Source organism: Puntigrus tetrazona, chromosome 19 (assembly GCF_018831695.1).
Source record: "Puntigrus tetrazona isolate hp1 chromosome 19, ASM1883169v1, whole genome shotgun sequence".
Classification (NCBI taxonomy): domain Eukaryota; kingdom Metazoa; phylum Chordata; class Actinopteri; order Cypriniformes; family Cyprinidae; genus Puntigrus; species Puntigrus tetrazona.
Genome location: NC_056717.1, coordinates 16,754,075 through 16,773,425, shown reverse-complemented (window position 1 = coordinate 16,773,425; position 19,351 = coordinate 16,754,075). Strand labels below are relative to the sequence as shown.

At 37.7% G+C, this 19,351-nt stretch overlaps 1 protein-coding gene across 7 annotated transcripts in view; it reads left to right on the top strand.

Moving 5' to 3' along the window:
- The first annotated feature begins 1,295 nt into the window (after positions 1 to 1,295).
- The window catches only part of pleca (plectin a), an 86,006-nt gene continuing 67,950 nt past the window's right edge, over positions 1,296 to 19,351 (top strand). For 3 of the 7 annotated variants that reach the window (XM_043217270.1, XM_043217268.1, XM_043217269.1), the window contains exons 1-4: positions 1,297 to 1,540; positions 2,405 to 2,442; positions 4,488 to 4,766; positions 8,798 to 8,990. In XM_043217270.1, coding sequence (XP_043073205.1) covers positions 1,384 to 1,540; positions 2,405 to 2,442; positions 4,488 to 4,766; positions 8,798 to 8,990 — 667 coding nt within the window. In that variant the 5' untranslated portion in view covers positions 1,297 to 1,383. Of the gene's footprint in view, positions 1,541 to 2,404; positions 2,443 to 4,487; positions 4,767 to 8,797; positions 8,991 to 14,737; positions 15,007 to 19,351 lie in introns of those variants that run through there. The other 4 variants (XM_043217267.1, XM_043217266.1, XM_043217279.1 and 1 more) reach the window with 2 other exon arrangements.

The following is a 19,351-nucleotide window of genomic DNA, read 5'->3' as shown; positions in this document are numbered from 1 at the left end:
ACAAGCCAAAACCTAGGAATCTTGGGCATCTGTGTTTGATTTTGGGGGGGGACCAGGTAATTTTGGGCCAGAGGGTGAAAAACACAGGGTGTGCTGTCAAAGAAGCAAACCGAGATGGAAAGATCCTGTTGTGACTCATAAATGAGCAGCTTCCTCTCAATGGCAGATTTTCCTTTAGTTATTTTTAGATTTTATCCAATGTCCAGACAAAATGTTTGTGGAATATGTGCTGTTTACAACTTACTTTATGCATGTTTCCTGGAAACTGATCAGTTTAGTCTGTTCATCAAAAAAAGTATTCACACTACTGGTAAAAAGTTTGGAATGGTTAGGATTGATTGTTTATGCTCACGAAGACTTCATTTATTTAACAAAAAATTCGGAGAAACGCTGAAATATAACAACAATTTAAAATAACTGCTTTATATTAATCCTTGATTTTAAAAATGTCTGCAAAGGAACATTTTTTTTAGCAGCCATGATACTTCTGAAGATTAGTTATTAATAATTAGTTATCAATAATGTTATTAATAATGTTTTTTATATCAATTGTTTTTATTTGTTGCTTGTTTTTTTCAGGATTCTTTGAATACACTGACATAAAAGTTCAAAGTACAGTATTTTAAGTTGATCATGAAATATTTCTAATTTATTTGCTATTGTATAAACATAAACAGAATTTACAAATTTTTCTAAACTTTTGACCAAAAGTGTACCTCAAGCATCAAATCCAGTTTTTAATGAATCGGAGAACCTTTTTTTGTGCTTAATTTCTTCGTAACAAAATAAATATTAATCATAAAAAATGTTTAGCCACGGATGTCACACTTTAAAGTGTGAATATCTTTTTAGAGACCTTCTCAGAACTAACTTCGCTTTTCTCAGCTGTTTCGGCAATGACTAACCTGTCTTTTTTTAGTGGATGTATGTAATCAGTTCCCATCAAGAACTTTTTTATAAGTGTGACTCAAGTGTCCGAACGCATTTGGAGGCCACTGTTTACATTCATTATCTCCATGCTCTCTGTGTTTATACGCACACCTAGTTAAGTGAGCTACATTATCGCTTTAAATCGCCTCGGGTGCATTTCTCTGCTCCTTACCTACCATTAACCAACAGGTCTCGGAGGGTGTGTGTGTGTGTGTGTGTGTGAGTGAGAGATGTTTTGCCCTGGGAGTGGCTGCTGGATATTCCAGGCAGGGTTGCGAGTGCCGCTCGGCTCAGTGAAGAAAACGCACGAGCTCGTATACGCACTCCTCCAGAGCTGACGTGGGCTGTGGCCTTGCACAGCTGCTGCCCATCTGCCACTGAGAAGCGGCCACAGGAGCTAGACGAGAGGAAAGAGGGAGTAAACCGAGAAGGGAAGAGGAAAAGTGGCTAAGTATGGACACGCTGCAAGAGTGGGCCCTGGCGTACCCGGCTCTGGCCCGGCTGCTCTGGGTGATCGTGCTGGTGTTGGCCACCGTCCTGGTTTGGAGCTTGTTCTTCTGCTGCTGGGGAAGCCAGAGCTCCACCTCCCCTCTGGAGAGATACCTCTCAGGTAATACAGCTGCTTTTTTTTCACACTGACCTGGAATCGGTCCCTGCTGATCTTTTTCAGCTCTCTCTGGATCTGCAGTAGATACAGTTTAAGGAAGGGTGGGAAAAAAAGTTGCAGTGGAAACAAAAGTGGTTTTCCATGACTGGCTGTTTTTAGGGGGCACAGCATGGAAAAGCGGTTGAGTTGTCGTTTGACGTCATCTGAAAGGGGCGTTTTAAATCCTCAAATCACAGTTTACTCTTTGTCAAGCGGTATCCCTAAATTAAATGTTCCTTGGGATGTTACGCAATGGCAGCCGTTGCAGAATTTGGCCATTTCCAAACCAAGATCTGAAATGCTTGCAAAAAAAAAAAAAAAAAGACCCACTTGAGAAAGTTATTTTGAGACCACAAAGATCTGGTTGTGAAACTGGACGTGCTAACTGTAGTTTGCAGGGAAATCTGTCAGTTGTGTATTCTTTGATGAAATGAAACACGTTCTTGTAGATTTCCATAAACGCAGCGGCCATGTGTTTTCAAAGAAAACTTTGAGGGTCTGACATGCATTCGAGCTCGAAAGAGTAATTTCTTCGCACATCTGGGGTCAAGGTTCAAAGCAAGCTCTAACTTGCTGTTTCAGTCTCTACTGTGACAGGGGTTTTGACAGCTACGCACAATCTCAAAGCGTATACTTGCTAGCGTGTTTATATATACACGTTTTAACCTTCAAAAAACAAATGATGAAACGCTTTAATCGATATGGACACAGTTGAGAAGCTTTGTCATTATTCATTTATATCCAGTATTTTGGGTGGGCAGACCTCACGGTTTAATATCCTCCAGATGAGCATCTTTCAACTAATTTAATACTGCGTCTCTGTTTCAGCCATGGAGAAGCAGTCAAAGACGAAACACCAGAGCCAGGTACGTCATCGCTCTGTTATCAAGTTAATGAAGCTGATATGATATTGGTCTAAGTGCATTAGTATTCTCGTATAATAATAATTTTGTCCCTTTCCCAGACAACTGCGTATATGTAGTGTGCAGATACAACATAAATTCTCACTTGAAATGCTAGCATGCTTGTTAATGCATATTACCATGTTTTGTTTTGATTCTACCATGTCTGCAAATTGGCATCTGAAGCAGTATGCGACTGTATTTTAAAAAAATACTGTATATTAAGCAACACAGCATTGAAAATAACAAGAAATGTTTATTGAGCAACAGGTAAGCATAATAGATGATTTTTAAGATTTTGGCAATGGCTGATGGAGTATATCTAAATAGAAATGGCAGAAAATTAGTTTTACAGTACTTTTAATCAATTAATACCATAATAATAGAGTTTTGTCAAGGACAATAAAAATATCTTACCAACCCCTAAGCTTTGAGCAGTAGCACACATACTGCAAAAACACAAATATTAGCATATCATTCAGAATATGCCTAGGCCTTCCGAATATGTACTTTTTATCTAGCTTGCCTCTAGAGGCCAGTATTGTAAAACGAGACTTTTGATGACACTTAACGTTGGTTTTCAGCAACCTTTCCGTGATCCAAAACCTTTATATATAGTAGAAACATACTTTGCTGTAATTGATTGTGGTACCACTTTGCATATATTAATGATTGCATATGCAGGTAAAAACATGTTAGAACCTCAGAGTTTTTCAGTATGTGAAGGTACACTGTACATCAGCTGTGTTCACGCGCCGTTTCTTAAATGACGAACACATAATGATTGCTTAATAAGACGAGATGATAGAGTCTACGGGTGAGTTGTCAGCGCAGGCTTGTGTTCATGCTGGTTTGATAGACTGCCGGACAGCGATGGCCTGTGATAGCTCTGTCTGCATGAATGGAGACACTTTGTCTCTGCGCACTGCTATAGGACAACAAAAGGCTGTTTCCTCCCCTGTCCTCCAAGTGGACAGAGAGAAAAACAGATCCAAATGACATTATCTCACAGCCCGAGAGAAGAGGCAGATAAAGTTTATATATTAGATTTGTTTGTGCAATTTACAGAGCAGATGGTCGAAAAGATGATGGTCGTAATCATTTATTCTGGGTACTGCAATAGCCCAAAAAAAAAGCATTACTTTCAAAAACAATTGAATTCACAATTGCATTTTCTGTGTTTGCTTCTGAAAAACTTTGCTTCATTTGTTTGATGCATGTCTTTATATTTTGTATCTAATACAGTGACATTCAGTTATGAATTAAGTTTTCCAAATGTGTGACGTGTTCAGGAGGAAGAAAAAGAAGCTTTAGTTCTTGCATTTGTCATGAAGCAAACTAATTTCCATTCTCCTCCTTTAGCGTTCAAACAGTCGTGTTTATTTAAAGGAATAGTTCACCAAAAATAATTTTGTTGGAAACTTACTCGGTCTCTGGGCATCCAAAATGTGGAGGAGTTTGTTCCCAAATAGTTGGAGTCCTGTGGCTTATTGTGGTGTTTTTATCAGTAGTCCCATTCACTGCAGATGACCCAGAGACTGTTCATTTTTTCAGGTGAAATATTCCTTTAATCCTCTGCTCAAGTTGATCTTTGTAGGTTTTCTTACTTAAGATGGATGTCAGATCAATGTTATATAAAAACACTACAATCTCATTTGGTAATGACCATTAGGTAATTAAAAAGCCCTGGTTCGGACCTTGACATAAAAGCCAGCTAGAATAATGTTCTTGTACCTGCTTTCTATTTAAAAACACACTTGTCTGATAGAAAAGGCCTCCTAATTGTGCACCTGACAGATTCAATCACACTCACAGACTGTCACATAAGGACTTCTTTGTGTGATCCAGGCGGTGGGCGTCAGAAATAGCCGAACGTTTTCTAAACCCACTGATAACCCTTTTGGGGCCTTTTCGGAAATCTCTTGGCTACAATGACTTTAACCTGCATACGTTAAAAAAGGTTTTTTTACGGCGTTCAAATGAATGCGTTGATTTCACTGTTTTTTCAGCGGAAGAAGAAGCCGAAGGACAAGAGTGTCTCAGCGGCTCTGCTAAATGAGGGGATCGTCGGGGTGATCAAACTGGCAACCCCGCTGTCTCAACAGAAGAAGAAAGAAAAGGAAAAACCAGGGAAGAAGGCAGAGGAAGAGGAAGAGAAGAAGGATAGAAAGGATGAGAAGGAGGAAGAAAAAGAAGAGAAGCCCTCTACAACTGTGAGAAAGAGAAACAAACGCCACCTGAAAGTCACCATTGCACCTGGTACTGCGACTTCAACTTCTGCTGAGCAGGTGACGTTTCTAGAGATTAATATAGTTAATATAGTTTTTTTAATTGCTACAGCAGCATAAAGATTTTGTTTTATGTCCTTGAAACGCTGTTGATTGAAGAGTGCAGTTTTCTTCCCATTTCATGGTAGTCTTTAATTTAATATGTTGCTATGAACCATGATTTGTTTTTTGCTGTTCCTAACTTATTGATTGGTAATTGGTGGCATTTGGTGTTCGGTTGTCATTCTTTAAAGCATTTAATTGGACAGAAATTTGAACATGGCTATCCTTGAACTATCCTTGGTCTGAACAACGCTTAAGACTGTACATCCGCTAAAGGTTTATTTTTAGAGTACACGTATAGGAGGGCTTCAGTGCTGTAAAAAAAGAGTATCTGAAGTAAGTTTTAGAAACATTTCTTAAGTGAAGCAATTTAAGAAGTAAATTTTAGCAGTTCATCTGGACCACCCAACCACTTCACACATCATAAAATACCCAGCTGTACCCATAATGAAGTGCACTAGAGGGTTAATTTTAGTAGGCATTGTGCACAATAGGCTGGAGCTGGCACTGAGACTGGTGCCTCCCTCAACCGGCCCATGCCAATGGCAACAACTATCCCTTTTTTCTTACCAGCCATTGAGAGGCCTAAAGGCTTCTGTTATGTAAGATGTTGTCAAGTCTGAGCCATGTTAACTACATTTGCTTGCAAAATGCGACAGCTGTGCAAATTCAGCATTTCTCAATCAAAAAATAATTGGTCTTTTAATGATGTGGCCTAAACTTTTAGGCACCCATAGACAGACCCAAACGGATATTTTTTGACAGTTTTTTTTTTTTTCAAAGGATCGAACAGATGATAAAAGTAATTTTTTCAGATTTATTTTTTCTATATTAGTACATCCATACAAACCTATTTTAAATTAGAATGCAACTATAAAAAATATTTATTATTGATAACGGAACTATAACCGCTGCCATTATCGAATACTTTTTATTCGGTAACACACTAACTACAAAGAGAATAATAAATACTTCCAAATCATTTATTAAAGGGTTGTGACTGCCAAGTAATTAACACTATCAAGAAGTATGAAAGACATAGTATGCCACCTGCCATCAGTGGTTCAAGCTTAATTTTATGAAGCTATGAGAATAGTTGTTGTATGCACACAAAAAAAATATTTTTTTAATGATTGGTCACCATAGTGCCATTATGGAGAGCATTCCCTAGACGCACACATAAGGGTAAGAGATTAATAACACAATTTTAATTTTGAGTACCCCTTTAATGTTAAATTAACAATTTACTAATACTTGATTGAAATAAAAAAGTTAACATTTATGAACCTAAGCTAACATAAACTAAAAATGGTTGTACTTTTATCTAATCCTAAAAGAGTTCATTTAATGTTTATATCGACTTACACTAAATGTTTTCCAAAACATAAATAGCATAAATATAAAGCTAAGTAGTTTGTATGCAGTATTTATAGTTAACAATACAACTAAATGATAAAATAAAATCTAAATATTAATTAAAATATAGGCTTCTATTAAAAGAAACTAAAACTGGTTATATATTTATTAACTTTTAAATAAATAACCGCTAATAAAGCAGTATTTATAAGTCAGCTGCTGCTTTTTTTCGACTGATTTTTTTTTTGTACTCAGCTGTTTCAGTCACTAGTGAGGATGTAGTAGGGGTGCATTGCTTTGGGTCACTACTGTATAGTTTATCCAACAGAGAAGCGTTTGTTCACGGGAAGGCAATAAACTATCCCCCACGTAACAGATCAAATCTATCGTTGCATTGTGCAAAACCCCCAGTAACATTCCACCATTGTGTGGAACTGAAGGACTAGGCTACAGGGGCAACACAGAGTTGGATCGGATCAGATCAGATCACCTTTCCCCTGTCCGGCAGTGATCGTCCTCAGCATTCTGCACCGTCATCTTCACGGGCAAACAGCACCGGAGCATCACTTGACTTTCATAACTAGGGCGCGTTCGTTGCTGGATTCCTCCCCGGTGAGTTCCGCTGCAGGTACGTTTCACCGTACGGCCGCATCACGGAAGTAGCCTATGCGTTATTCGCAGGCGGGACGCTGCGAGTTTGGCATCGTTTCACCGGAGCGTTACATGCGGGGTGGCGACATTGGCGTGTTGACAGATCGGAAGGGAGGGCGGTGAACAGCTGGATGCCGTGTACGGGCTGTGAACGGTAGAGGTACCGACACGAAGCGGTAGTTTAAGGGATGCTCGGAGTGTTTGCCGCATCGTTGAATCTGCTGAGCTGTGATGACGAGAATAGCCTACTTCTGCGCGCGATAATATGCGAGGATTTCTCATAAAATGGATGAATTTGCAGCGCTCGAGAAACATAAACAACAGCAGCAGTTTCCTGTCAGTCTGCTGAGGTGGTTTGAAGTCGTTAGTAGTGTTTTTTTACGCTATTGACTATGACACTTGTCCGTGTCCGTGTAACCATGGTAAAGTGTATTTTTTTTTTTTTTTTTTTTTGAAGTGTTATGTAATTTTATATAAATATAATATTCATTCAGTAGCGGTAAACACAAACGTGGACACGCCCACTTATTTTCTAGTAATAGTAATTGTAAATATGAAGTAAATGGAAGATATTTTAACGTATTTTATTTCCACTGCACTGTTCAAAAGTTTTCCAAGTTTTTGAAAGAAGCCCCGATCGTATTCTCACCAAGGATGCATTTATTTGATAAAGAAAATGCAGTAGAAACTGATACTGTAAAATAATATTACTTTTATAATATTATAATATAATATAATATAATAATATTTATTTTAACATGCTATGAAATGTGCGTTATTCCTGTTGTAATGTATGCTGATATTTGGTGCTCAAAAACATTTACTATTATTATCTACAGTGTTATTATCAAAAGCAGTCGTGCTGCAATAATAGAAACATATTTTTTCAGGATACTTTCTTGAGAAGAAAGTTAAAAAGAGCAACACTTTTGTAGCATTAAGACGGTATTTTTAATCAGTTTAATGTGTATTTTTTTTTTTTTTTTTTTTAATAACTGATCCCAAATTTTCTAATGGTAGTAGCCTATATAACTAAAATTTATATATATATATATATATATATATATATATATATATATATATTTTTTTTTTTTTTTTTTTTTTAATTAATTTATTTTTTTAATTATATTTCAGGCATTTAAGCAAAGGATTTTATTAGCATAAATGCATCTGTTGTGTACAAACCAAGAATGTTAGTAAAGGTAGTATTACTTGAAGCATGCGAATTTGATTTAAAAGTGTTAAATATTTGGCAACAAGGAAAAAATGTAGGCTAAGTCCTGTCTTTTCACATTCATCACAGGGTGGCAGAGGTCACAGAAATGGTGCTGGCTGACTTTGTAACCTCTCTAAATCACATCCCTGCATTTTACTCCTGTCTGAAGTCTCTTTAGATCCACTAACAATAATGACGTTCATTTTCTTTTTGGGGGGCCATTGGAACATGCTCTTTTCAACACCTTCATGTTGCCTTAGTAACTTTTGAGTAATCAGTTACCTTCAAATCATTCTCCGACAAGGTTTTCCGCCCCTTTCAGGGAAGGCAGCATACTATCGAGAAAACATTAAGGGTCTGATTATATACACGGAAGCTAAGCGGCTTCCATAGGTTCAAATGAAATTTCACACTTTAAATAGCAATATCTATTTATTTTGATTGCACCAAAGAGTTTATTAATCAATATTAACATATTCTTGTTAACTTCTTGAATTGCAGTAATCATATATCTGGTTCCTACTCCAGAGACATGAGAGATTTTGATCTGTAGGTTTAAAGTTTCAAAGCCGTTCTCAAAAATAAAACTAACTAAAGGCGATAATATTTACAGTTGAGTAAAAGCTTTAAAATGTCTTCTAGTGACTCTAAACAGCCCCAGCAGCAGTCCAAAGTGACCTGAAAACTCCACATCCTCACGAGGAGCATCAGGAATTCGTTGGTGCATTATATTTATTCAATTTTTTTTTCATGTCTCCGTTCCTAGGTCATGTCAGGGGGTCGCCGGCGGGTACTCGAGAGGTCTGCATCAGAGGAGAGTGCAAGCGACCTGAGCTCTTCACCTTTTCCTGGAGACACCTTACCATGGAACCTTGCCAAACATCAGCGCGTCAAACGCTCCAAATCTGCTTCCGGAGATGTCCTGGACCCTGCGGAGAGAGCAGTCATTCGCATTGCAGGTCAGAGGAATCATAAAGAAATACTGCAATACTTACACCATTAAAATGAGGGTTCTTTATCGGCGTTTGTGGGAAGTTTTTAGCACTTAAAGTGTTCTTTATAGTGGAAAAATGTTTTTTGGTGGAAAAAAAAAGATTCTTCTGTGGCATAGAAGCAATAGACCTTTTTTGAACGGGAATGTGGGTTTTTTGAAATGTCAATGTAATCTATAATATCGTGAAATGCTTTTTTTCCCAAAATACTTATTTACGGTGCAGTATCATCAGTGTAATTTCAGTGATATTTTGTGGGCAAAAAAGTTCTTTGTCTATTGTCAATTGTCAATATGGCAGCGACATATGAAGCACAGTTCACACAAAGGTCAAACCAAGGAGCTTTCTGTTGGTGAAATCCAGTGAAATTCCCAAATGCGCGGATTGCTATCGAAATGACTAATTTTCACCTAAACTGTACCTTTAGTCAGAATACATGGCAAGATTTTGGCAATCAATAGAAAAAGATGCTGTTTAGCATTAAGATCTTAAAACACACACAAATGGCAATGTCATTTAAACATTGTTACATATAGCATTACCCAGTAAGATTTCCTATATGTCTACCAGCCACTTTTAGAGACCAAAAATATTTACAGATGGATTAAAAAAAGTAGTAGAGTCTGCACTCACAGTATTTGCCTGTAGGATTAAATGCGCCTGTAGGAGTTTTATATCATACACACAGACTTGCAGACGTCCACTTTGCACAAGGAATATTACTTGCTTGGCAGGTACCTGATGTGCCGTTGAAGTTCCTTTTTAAAACACATTTGCTTATGGTTTCTTATGTTTGCTTAATGTAGCCTTTTCTGTTAGTGTGACAACAGTTAGTGTCTGTTTTAGGATACTGTTGTCTTTTGCCTTAAGGGACGAAAAAAGCAACTCCTGCCTTTCTGGATGTCCTGTACTTGCAGGTTTTAAATCCTGGTTGAACATTTATTGCAGAAAAGCACATTCAGAAACATGTTACAGGCTGCATTTTTTGTTATTTAATTAAAAAGATGCTTGTGTGGATGTTCGTATCTAGTACTACCCTGCCGTTAGTCTGTTCCTTGGGTGACCCTGTCATGCTGCGGTGGGACTGACACAGCAGTTATTGTGTGCATAACAGATCATACACACTCACACAATATTAGGCAAGGGTGTGGTCTCAGGACTGCAGTGTTCCTCATCCAGTTTCTCTGATCTGCATTAAGCAAACAAAGGGATGATTCTACCGCTATTAAGAAGATTGTTATGTTTCTCAGCGATAAATCTCTTTCCTCTGGTACACTGACATTTTTATCTCATAGTGGAAAGCAGGACACTAGTCTGGATGAACCACATCCATTGTTTCATGAGCAGTCTTTCGAGACTCTCTTTCGAATCTCTAACGCATGTAACGTTTATATGTTTGGCACGCATTCATGTAAAGTGGCTTTGTTGACAGTGCCTTGTTGCATGCGTGTTTATTTTTATTTTTGCAGAGATGACCATTTTTTCTAGTAATCAACACATTTGCCCGCAAACTGAATTATCACAGGATGTCTTGCTCGTTCAGATTTGAACTGCACTTGGCTGCCATCCTGTGGCAGAAAATTGGCACTAAGAAAATGAGTTAGCATCTCTGCTTGCTGGCTTTTCGCTGCTAAATATCTCATTTAAATTTATTGTAGTGCTGCTCAATTATGAAAAAAAAAAGTCCCTTGATATTGTGATTATTAATATTTACTAAATAAGTGGTATCATCTGTAACTGACTCAATTTTTTATACTGAGCATACTTGAATTAAAATTTTAAAGTAATACGTTTACATGTAAGCTTACATGTTATAACATGCTGAAAACGAAATGTATTTAAACTTCGCATCCGAGTCAGTCTACAAAACTCAAATTTGCCTCTTTACGCCATTTAATTCTTCAACGTCAGATCTGAGATCCTGGCCTGCCGCCCCATTGCAGGTGCCGGGTTTCACACACAGTGCCTCCGGCTAGACTGAGCACTGCAGAGCGCTTGAAAATGTTTGGAATTTTACTTGTGTAGACATCAGAGAGGGGTGACTTTTATGGCTTTCGTGGAGAGGCATGCACAGGGTGTCAGTGAGTTACAGTTACCTGATATTTTCATCTCAACTCCCTGCTGTATATAAAAGAATGTTTCATTTATTGAATACACAATTTTTTTTTTCATGCATTATCTATGCGACCTATTTTGTGTTTACAGTCATGCTTTGAAAATGCATTCAGACCTGTTTTCTCTCCTGTTTTAGCAAAGGCGTTGAGGAAAGGAATTCAGCATCTGAACTTTAACATGTCCAGTCTTTCCATCACTGAACAGCACAAACCAGTTACTCCTCAAAGGAACTATTAAGATCTGAAACTGGGTTTCAGTTGGCATTAACGTTGTTAAGAATTTAATCAGCGCATGCAGACATGTTACAGTGTGACAGGCTGCTATCCATCTGTTATCTTGCAGTTTTTCGTTTAGTTTATTCCTGAAAATTCTCACATTGTTGGTTCCAGAAAGATCTCGTGAAAATTTGTAACCGTTAGAGACCACACCAGGATAGATCAATTATTCACGATTAACTATAAATAGCATAAAGTTGATACCACATGCTTCCAGACCTAAAAAAAATTCAGTGAATTATTTACAGTTAGTTCGGATAGTCAAGCATCTGTATGGCTTTCCATTCTTTCTGTTATCTTTATATTTCACATAGTGATAATGTGCCATATCTCAAAAGCAGATCTGAGGTAAATCAATGGACACAGCCAGTTTAAACTTTGATCAATATACCGATTTTAGCTAATGAGCTATAGTCAAGGTAAAATCAATTGATACAAGTGTAATGTTGCTTTTTCTCATGTTAAGCAATCACAGTCAGAAAAGATGGTAGCAGATCATTCGTTCCAATACAATTTTCAAGATTTTCAAAATCACCCAAATGTTAGTCCCACTGCCACCACATGGTGTCAGTAGTTCAAACAAAAATAACTGAGAAATGCATTTAAGATTGATTATGCTCACACAGTGTATCCTGTAAACATTTTTTCCCTTAAAGTGCAGAGTTTGAGTGATACTGATCACGTAGACCAAGATTAAAAGCTCATTAGGCCAAAAAGACATCTGTCCTGCTGTTATAAAGTAGAAACTGGAGACATTAGTGTCACGCCGTTATTGATTACCTAATTATGAAGTGGTGATGAAAAGCTATCTGTCAGTATAGATGCGTGGAAACGCTGCTATGCTTTGCATCTCATGCTGAAAATAGACACGTGCTGGTTCTTTTAACTCATTCCACTGAGCAACAACCCAAACTACCTTAGCAACATGCTACAAACAAGTCAACTCTTTCAACCTCGCAGAAGCATCCTGCCAAAGCCACGGCACACCAGCTTCAGATCAGGGAGTTATTTTCTTCGGCACATGCAAACATCTAGTTTTGATGAACTAGCTGTTTAAATATGATTTAAGCATAATCCATTTTACATGTTTGAGGGCATATATCCAATCTCCAGATTAATTGTGCACTTCTGTTTTTATTCCACATTTGGCAAAAGTGTCATGTGCGCACGCATCAGGCACGATTAAAATTATTTCACAAGATTTTATTACATGGCATTTCTAAAACGGCAAGGGAGATTTGACCAGGATTTATGTATTTTTCCAGAAATATACTCCCTTCTCTTATATAAGCGTGTGCATAGTCAGCAGTATTTATTTTGACATTTTATGGCTCTTGAAGCCAAAATATTTGCAGTAGTTTGAGAAAGAGTTTCTCAGCAACATTAAAAATGTCAAATACTGACAAGCATTATCCAGGGTTTTGGAAAGGAGCTGACGGGTTGATGGATCGTGGCCACCATTGGGAATGCTCGTAATGAGGGCACATCTGGTGTAAGGGATTTCTTATTGTAAGGGGTAGGTTTGCCCCCTTGAGACCTTTAGGGGTTTTAAAGAAGGCTGTGAAGCATCAAACGTAGCTACTACCAGCTTGACTTAGTTTTTAGAAAGGGGACAAGGAGCAGCAGAATTGTGTCTCGCACCCACTTTATTCTTTTAAAGCTAATTGCTTTTTCAAGTGATAAAAGTTCACTTCCTCTAACCCCTTCTTCATCTCAGGAAGCTTTTCCATTTCCTCCTGATAGACTGCAGAACACACTTCATACAAAAGGGCTTTTCCCCCCTCTCCTATTCCCACTCACTCTCTCTACTTATTTAATCACTGTCACTCTCTCAAAACACACACACACACAACACACACACACACACACACACACACACACACACACACACACACAGAGAGCTGGTATGGTCTCCATTCTGTTAGTAATATTTAAAATTATTAAATTTGCTGCAACAGTGCTAGAATGTTCTGGGTGGTAGTTAGGGCATCGTTTATTATTTTTAGGCTGTTCTGGGTGGTTTCTTGTTGGTTTCTAAGTTGATTTGATTTAGGTGGTTACTAGGGTAATTCTACAAAAACTAGAATATTTTTTTAGGAAAATCTATATTGTTGAGTATATTTAAGCTAGTAGTCAAAAGTACCAGTTATTTAGTTCCAAGTCAATACTAAAATTATTATTTATTTATTTTATATACCACCTTTGTTACCAGGACCATGCTTACAGAGAACCAGGTTCATTTCCCGGATGATAGGCTGTGTGTGCTCTGTGAAGCATTTAAAGGGTTACTTCACAGAAAATATTTTTTTTCGTCATTAATTAATCACTATCATGTTGGTCAGAACCTGTAAGACTTTTTTGTTCATCTTTGAAACACAAATCAAGACGAGAGCTTGACCCTGACAGCATTTTTGACAAAATTAATTTGTTAATTATCTCTTCAAGCATTTTTTTTAAAAACATTTAAGCGAATCATCAAAGGAGCAGACCTGATGCTTGTAGATGATCTGTGCTTTCAATCTTAGAGTGTAAATTCCAACTAATAGACCTGCCATTTATTAAGCAATATTTCTTTGGTCTTTGTTTTATCTTTTCAGTTTTGTAAACGGTGTTTAATTATAAATATTTGAATGCTGCATGTTGTTTTAATATATTTACTAAAATGCTGGTATCATCACAACACTACTTGCTTTTCTTAAGTGTATGCTGGAGGACCAATAGTGGGTTTCTTGGCTGGTTTATTTGCCGTTTTGGACGGTTTCTAGGGCTTTGCGTGGTTTCAGATGTGTTCTAATATGCTACAAACTGGTTGTAGTATAATAAGTTTTTCTTTCAACTTTATTTTATCATCTTGCAAGATTTTTAAAATCTCTGTTTTGGTTGAGTTAACAGAGTTTTCACTTTTGAGTGGACTGTCCCTTTAAGCATAATGCTGTTCTCATGTAGATGCCAGGGTTTGTGTATGTTTGTTCACACATTGTTGTTATTAAGTCCGAATGTATGTGAGAGTGTTAAAGTCCTGCTGAGAGTTAGCCCCGATGTCACAGCCGAAATTAGCCCACACTACATACCTCCATAATGTCTTTCCGTTCATGCTGATCAATGTTTTTGGACAATCATTATAATACTGCATTGTACTTGATCTTATGTCCTTAGAAAGCAGCATGTTGCTCGTGTGAGTCCATGCATGTGTGTTGCATGTATGCCTTTAAGAGGTGGGACCGTGCTGTGTGTGTTGGTATTTCTCAAGCTTGAGGAGGGGAGTGGTACTGGTGGTCTGGAACGAGAGCCAGAACTGTGGGGGAATACTCACTCACACACTTACTCATACACACACACACACACACACACACACACACACAGCCTGGAGAGAGTGAGACTGTACAAACACACCAGTCTGTTCTGACAGACCAGTCGTCAGGAAGGCACGTCCGAAGAGGGACTCAAAGTAAGAGAAGAAGGGAAAACAGACGAGAGATTGACCTGACCTCACTCCAGGGCCATGTCCATGTACGATCCAGCCAGCGTGACTGCTCAAGTAGACGAGCAGGAGTTTGTACAAGCCTACGAAAACGTCAGAGAGAAGTATAAAGGTACTCCCGGAGCCGTGGCTGTCCGTGTGTGAATGCACCATATGTGCGACTGCGATTGTGTGCATCTGGAGAAGAGGGGGCTGTAGCTCCGTCATTGGCGTCAGGTTATAAGTAGTTCCATGTTGATTGGCACAGATGCGTTTGAGTTGCAAAAGACTAAACCTAGAGGCACTAGTAGCTCTGAAACTTTGGATTGGCATGAGTTCTACAGCTGTTTCTGTTAAAACACAAGCTGACGGGTCCGTTTAATTCAAATTTAAGTCAGATTAATTCAGACTTCAATCCACCTGGTGTGTCAGGGTCATCCAGTAAGGGACTGTCTATAACCAACATGCCTTATGAGACAAGTTTACTGAGTGTCAATCATTTATTTGTGGCGAAAGCATCTGTGCAAATATGATGACTTATTTATTGCATTTTCATAATGTTTATCTTGTATTATTCACATCGATTTTCACATATAAGACATGCAATATAAAGTAGTTTTTTTTATTAATACTATTATTAAGCATTAAATCGACAGTGTCGTGAAGGCAATAAAAAATATTAAAATGTAAAACAGTTGTAAATTATATTCCACTATTTTACTACTTTTTCACAATACATATTACAAAGCAAACCGAATGCCTGGCATGGCTTGTGTTCTTAAGTGTGTAACCATCCTCTCCCATAATCCCACTTCTGCCCCATGTCTGCAGGACTGGGTCCTGAGGAGAGATCTATAAATATCGCCCCAGTTTATTATTGTAGAGGAGAACTGGACCCAGACGGCCAGCTTAAGTCTTAATATCATGGAATTCTGAGTCTGAATGAATCCTCTAGAGGGGTTTTTTATGCAAAAACTAATGTTGGAAAAACTTTTTTTTTTACACAAAAACTTATTTTCTAAAAAAACATTTATAAATAAAATAAAATGGGAATGCAGGAACTTATAGGTTAATACAGAAACACAGTAGGGTTGAGTTTATTTCCAGTTACAGGTAATTGTATTACAAGTGTTTGCACACTTTACACAGGTTACCTGCAATTATTTCCACCACTGTAAAAAAATTAAAACAAAAAATCTAAAACATTTTGATGCAACATAATACCAACTCTCATGAGTGCACAATAATTAAATAATATCTAAACATTTTGTCAAATAATATTATTGTAAATAAGTGTAGGACTGATATATATATATATATATATATTATCCTTGAAGCAACAAGGACAGCGTGCAGCAAAGAAAGCACTTTTTATTTTTCTGACAGTATAGATTAGTATAGAAATGAAGCAGTCAGGCCTTTTTTACTATAAATGTGCTTTCTTGATTGTTTTTTCCTTTTTCTTGAACAAGCGCACATAAATTATAACTGGGACAAAGAAATTCAATAATAAAGCCAAACGCATTTAAAGGCTCATATTTGAACGATGTGATTTAGCCAGCGCACGTTTGATCGAAAGCCTGGCAGAGTGATCACATGACGCAGGCAAAGCTTTTGTGTTATAAAAGTTTAGAGTTTTTTTAGTTAATAGTTTTTTAGTAATAACCTTGGTGTGTGTGTTTGTGTGTATCACCGTGGAACCATTTCAGTACTGATGGATAGAAATACAGCGCAGCGGATATTTTCATATCATTTCTGTTTATAACATTTTAACCCGATACTCTTCACGTATGTCTCTTAAATAAGAAGCATGAACTAATTTTTGACTGGAATGAAATGTGTCCTATGTTTAGGTTTCTTTTAAATGAAACATTCACAGCTTTCTTTAGATACAGGATCGGGTTTCGTGGCTGGTATGACTTCACGTTCAGCCCACAACTTCCTCCCCCTTTCACCACATCTGTCTCCGAACTAGAAACTGACCTTTGACCCTAGTAGGGAAGGCTTGTTGAGCTGACCGATTGTGAGGTTGTATGGTAACCAGGTAAGGGAGCCTGTGTTTGATCAGTGGAGTGCGTCCTTTAACCTTAACCAAACAAAAGGTTCAGATGACTGTCTTGCGGCTGCTGTTGACCCGAGGTGACCTTGTGTTCAGGGAGGAGTAGCTTTTAAAGATGCAAGGTGCTGTTAAATTTTAGGTTGGCCACATCTCGAGTTGGTATGCACGCTCACACTGAATGATTTAACCTTTGACCTTTGTGCGATTTTACCTGATATCACCATGGCAAGGCCCCCACTAAAGCCTTCTTGGAATTCCTGAAGTACATTAGTGGAGTAAAGAGAAAGGAAGTGACTTATAAACCCAAATACTTGCCTTGAATGTTTTAAACCAGTTGCCCAAAAAACATTTGACCAACTGGCATTTTTTCAAGTGAATAATTTTAGTTACAGAGCTCATTAAAGATCATTATTTGGTGTATTCGGTGTAGCAGAATATGCTGACATGCTTTAATGTTCAAAAACAAATGAACAAATACATTAATGTAGCTCCTCTATGCCATGCTTCTTTTAAATCTATCGGTTTCTACAATGCCCCTCCTTTCGAAATACACAGTCTGCTCTGATTGGCCAGCTGTGCCAGTGCAATGAGATTTAATGCCCCTTACCGTAATCACCAGTTCAGCGTTCAGAACAAATGTAAAGCCAGTTAATAATGTCATTAGTTTTACCATCAGTTCAGGCCTAAAAGAGGAACAGAGTCGCGTGACAGACACAGCGCTCGTATGTATTGACAGTAAACAAGCCGTGATTGACTCTACTGTGATATGACCTTTGATCTTTGTCACACACACACACACTCACAGGATGTGGAATGCGCTGCTCTGTGGAACCCATTCAACACATACAGCAAATTTGACCTTTTTTGAACTAATCTATCCCATTGTGTCCGCCTAGATTAACAAAACTGCACTTCCATAAAATGCATTGCACAAATTCAAACATCCGGGTTGTGCTTTTCTGTTGTAAGTACTCGTGAAGAAATAGTTGACCCAAAAATGTAAATTCTGTCATTTACTCACCCTCAAGTACTTCCGAACCTGTATGAATTTCTTTGTTCTGCTGAACACGAAAGAAGCTGTTGTGTAAAAGGTTTGTAACCGGACTGTTTTAGGTCACCACTGACGTCCGTAGTATTTTTTTCCTACTATGGAAGTCAATGGTGACCAAAATGTAATTCATACCTGTGACACGAAGCTGAATCATATCGAGCAGTCACGTGATTCGTCACATTTTCTGCTCAAGAAACAATTTATTATTATTATTTTAGTTTTTTTTCAAAATGAAAAACAGTTGTACCGTTTAATATTTTTTTGCAGAAACTGTGATTCATTTTTCATGATTCTTTGTTGAACAGACTGTTTAGCATTTATGTGTAATACGTTTGTATCAGTTTCTTTAAAAACTCAACTTTTTGTGGCCACTGCAGTTACAACTCTAGTCTGTTTACTTTAGCACATGGAGAGGACCAACATGGCAAAATTCATCATTTCTGTTTATAATGTGAGATTTCAGTGCATTAAAGAGGATCACGTAGGGTAATCGTGTGAAATAAGGTAAACAGCAACTGGTGTGTCTTTAGCAAAGTTCGTCAGTGTTCATAACTGCCCAAACACATGGTTTTGATCTGAAACACTTCCTTAAATTGAGCTACCTTTAGATCATCCACATATGGGGCGGCTCTATCCCTTCTACTCCCTCAGCCAGGATCAGGTTTATGAAACATGATCTTACATTCTAAAATAGTGTCTCTAACAGCCTACACATAGTCATGAACATACAGACATCCGTGAGTACGCACAAGACAAGTGTATGTTCACTTATGACACTGATTTAGATTTGAACTGATGCTGGTCACGTGTTAAAAAGTATTTGACGTGTATCTGTACATTATTTCTTGCACGCAGTTTCCTGGAAGTATGTCCTGAGACACACCCACTTGAACATAAATACACCCATGAGTAAAGCTCATGACTCAAATGAAGCTCCTAATGATGGCGCAGCCAATGAGTATTGAGGGATTACTTTTTGTAATATGATAATGATTCGTGTCATTAAGCATTCCCGTGTGAAATACATGGATCATCTTGGGAAAGTCAGCTCTTTATATTTAGAAAACCCATACTGGGGTACAGAGTCACTCTCTTTGAATGTGAATGATAATATCACAATCTTTGAATAACAGCATGTTATACATTTTTATGGACCATTGATGAAAGATTTCTTGAATCTAGTTTTGCAACAGGGATTTTTAACTTGTGGTAGTTCACCCAAAATATCATTCCAAACTTAAAAACAATTGGGGATATTTTGAAAAATGTCTGTAAGGTGAATGTCAATAGGGTCCAGTGTTATTCTGGGCCCCAGTGACTTTCATTGTATTGACCAAAACAGAAACAAAGGCAGAATAGTCCTTTTTT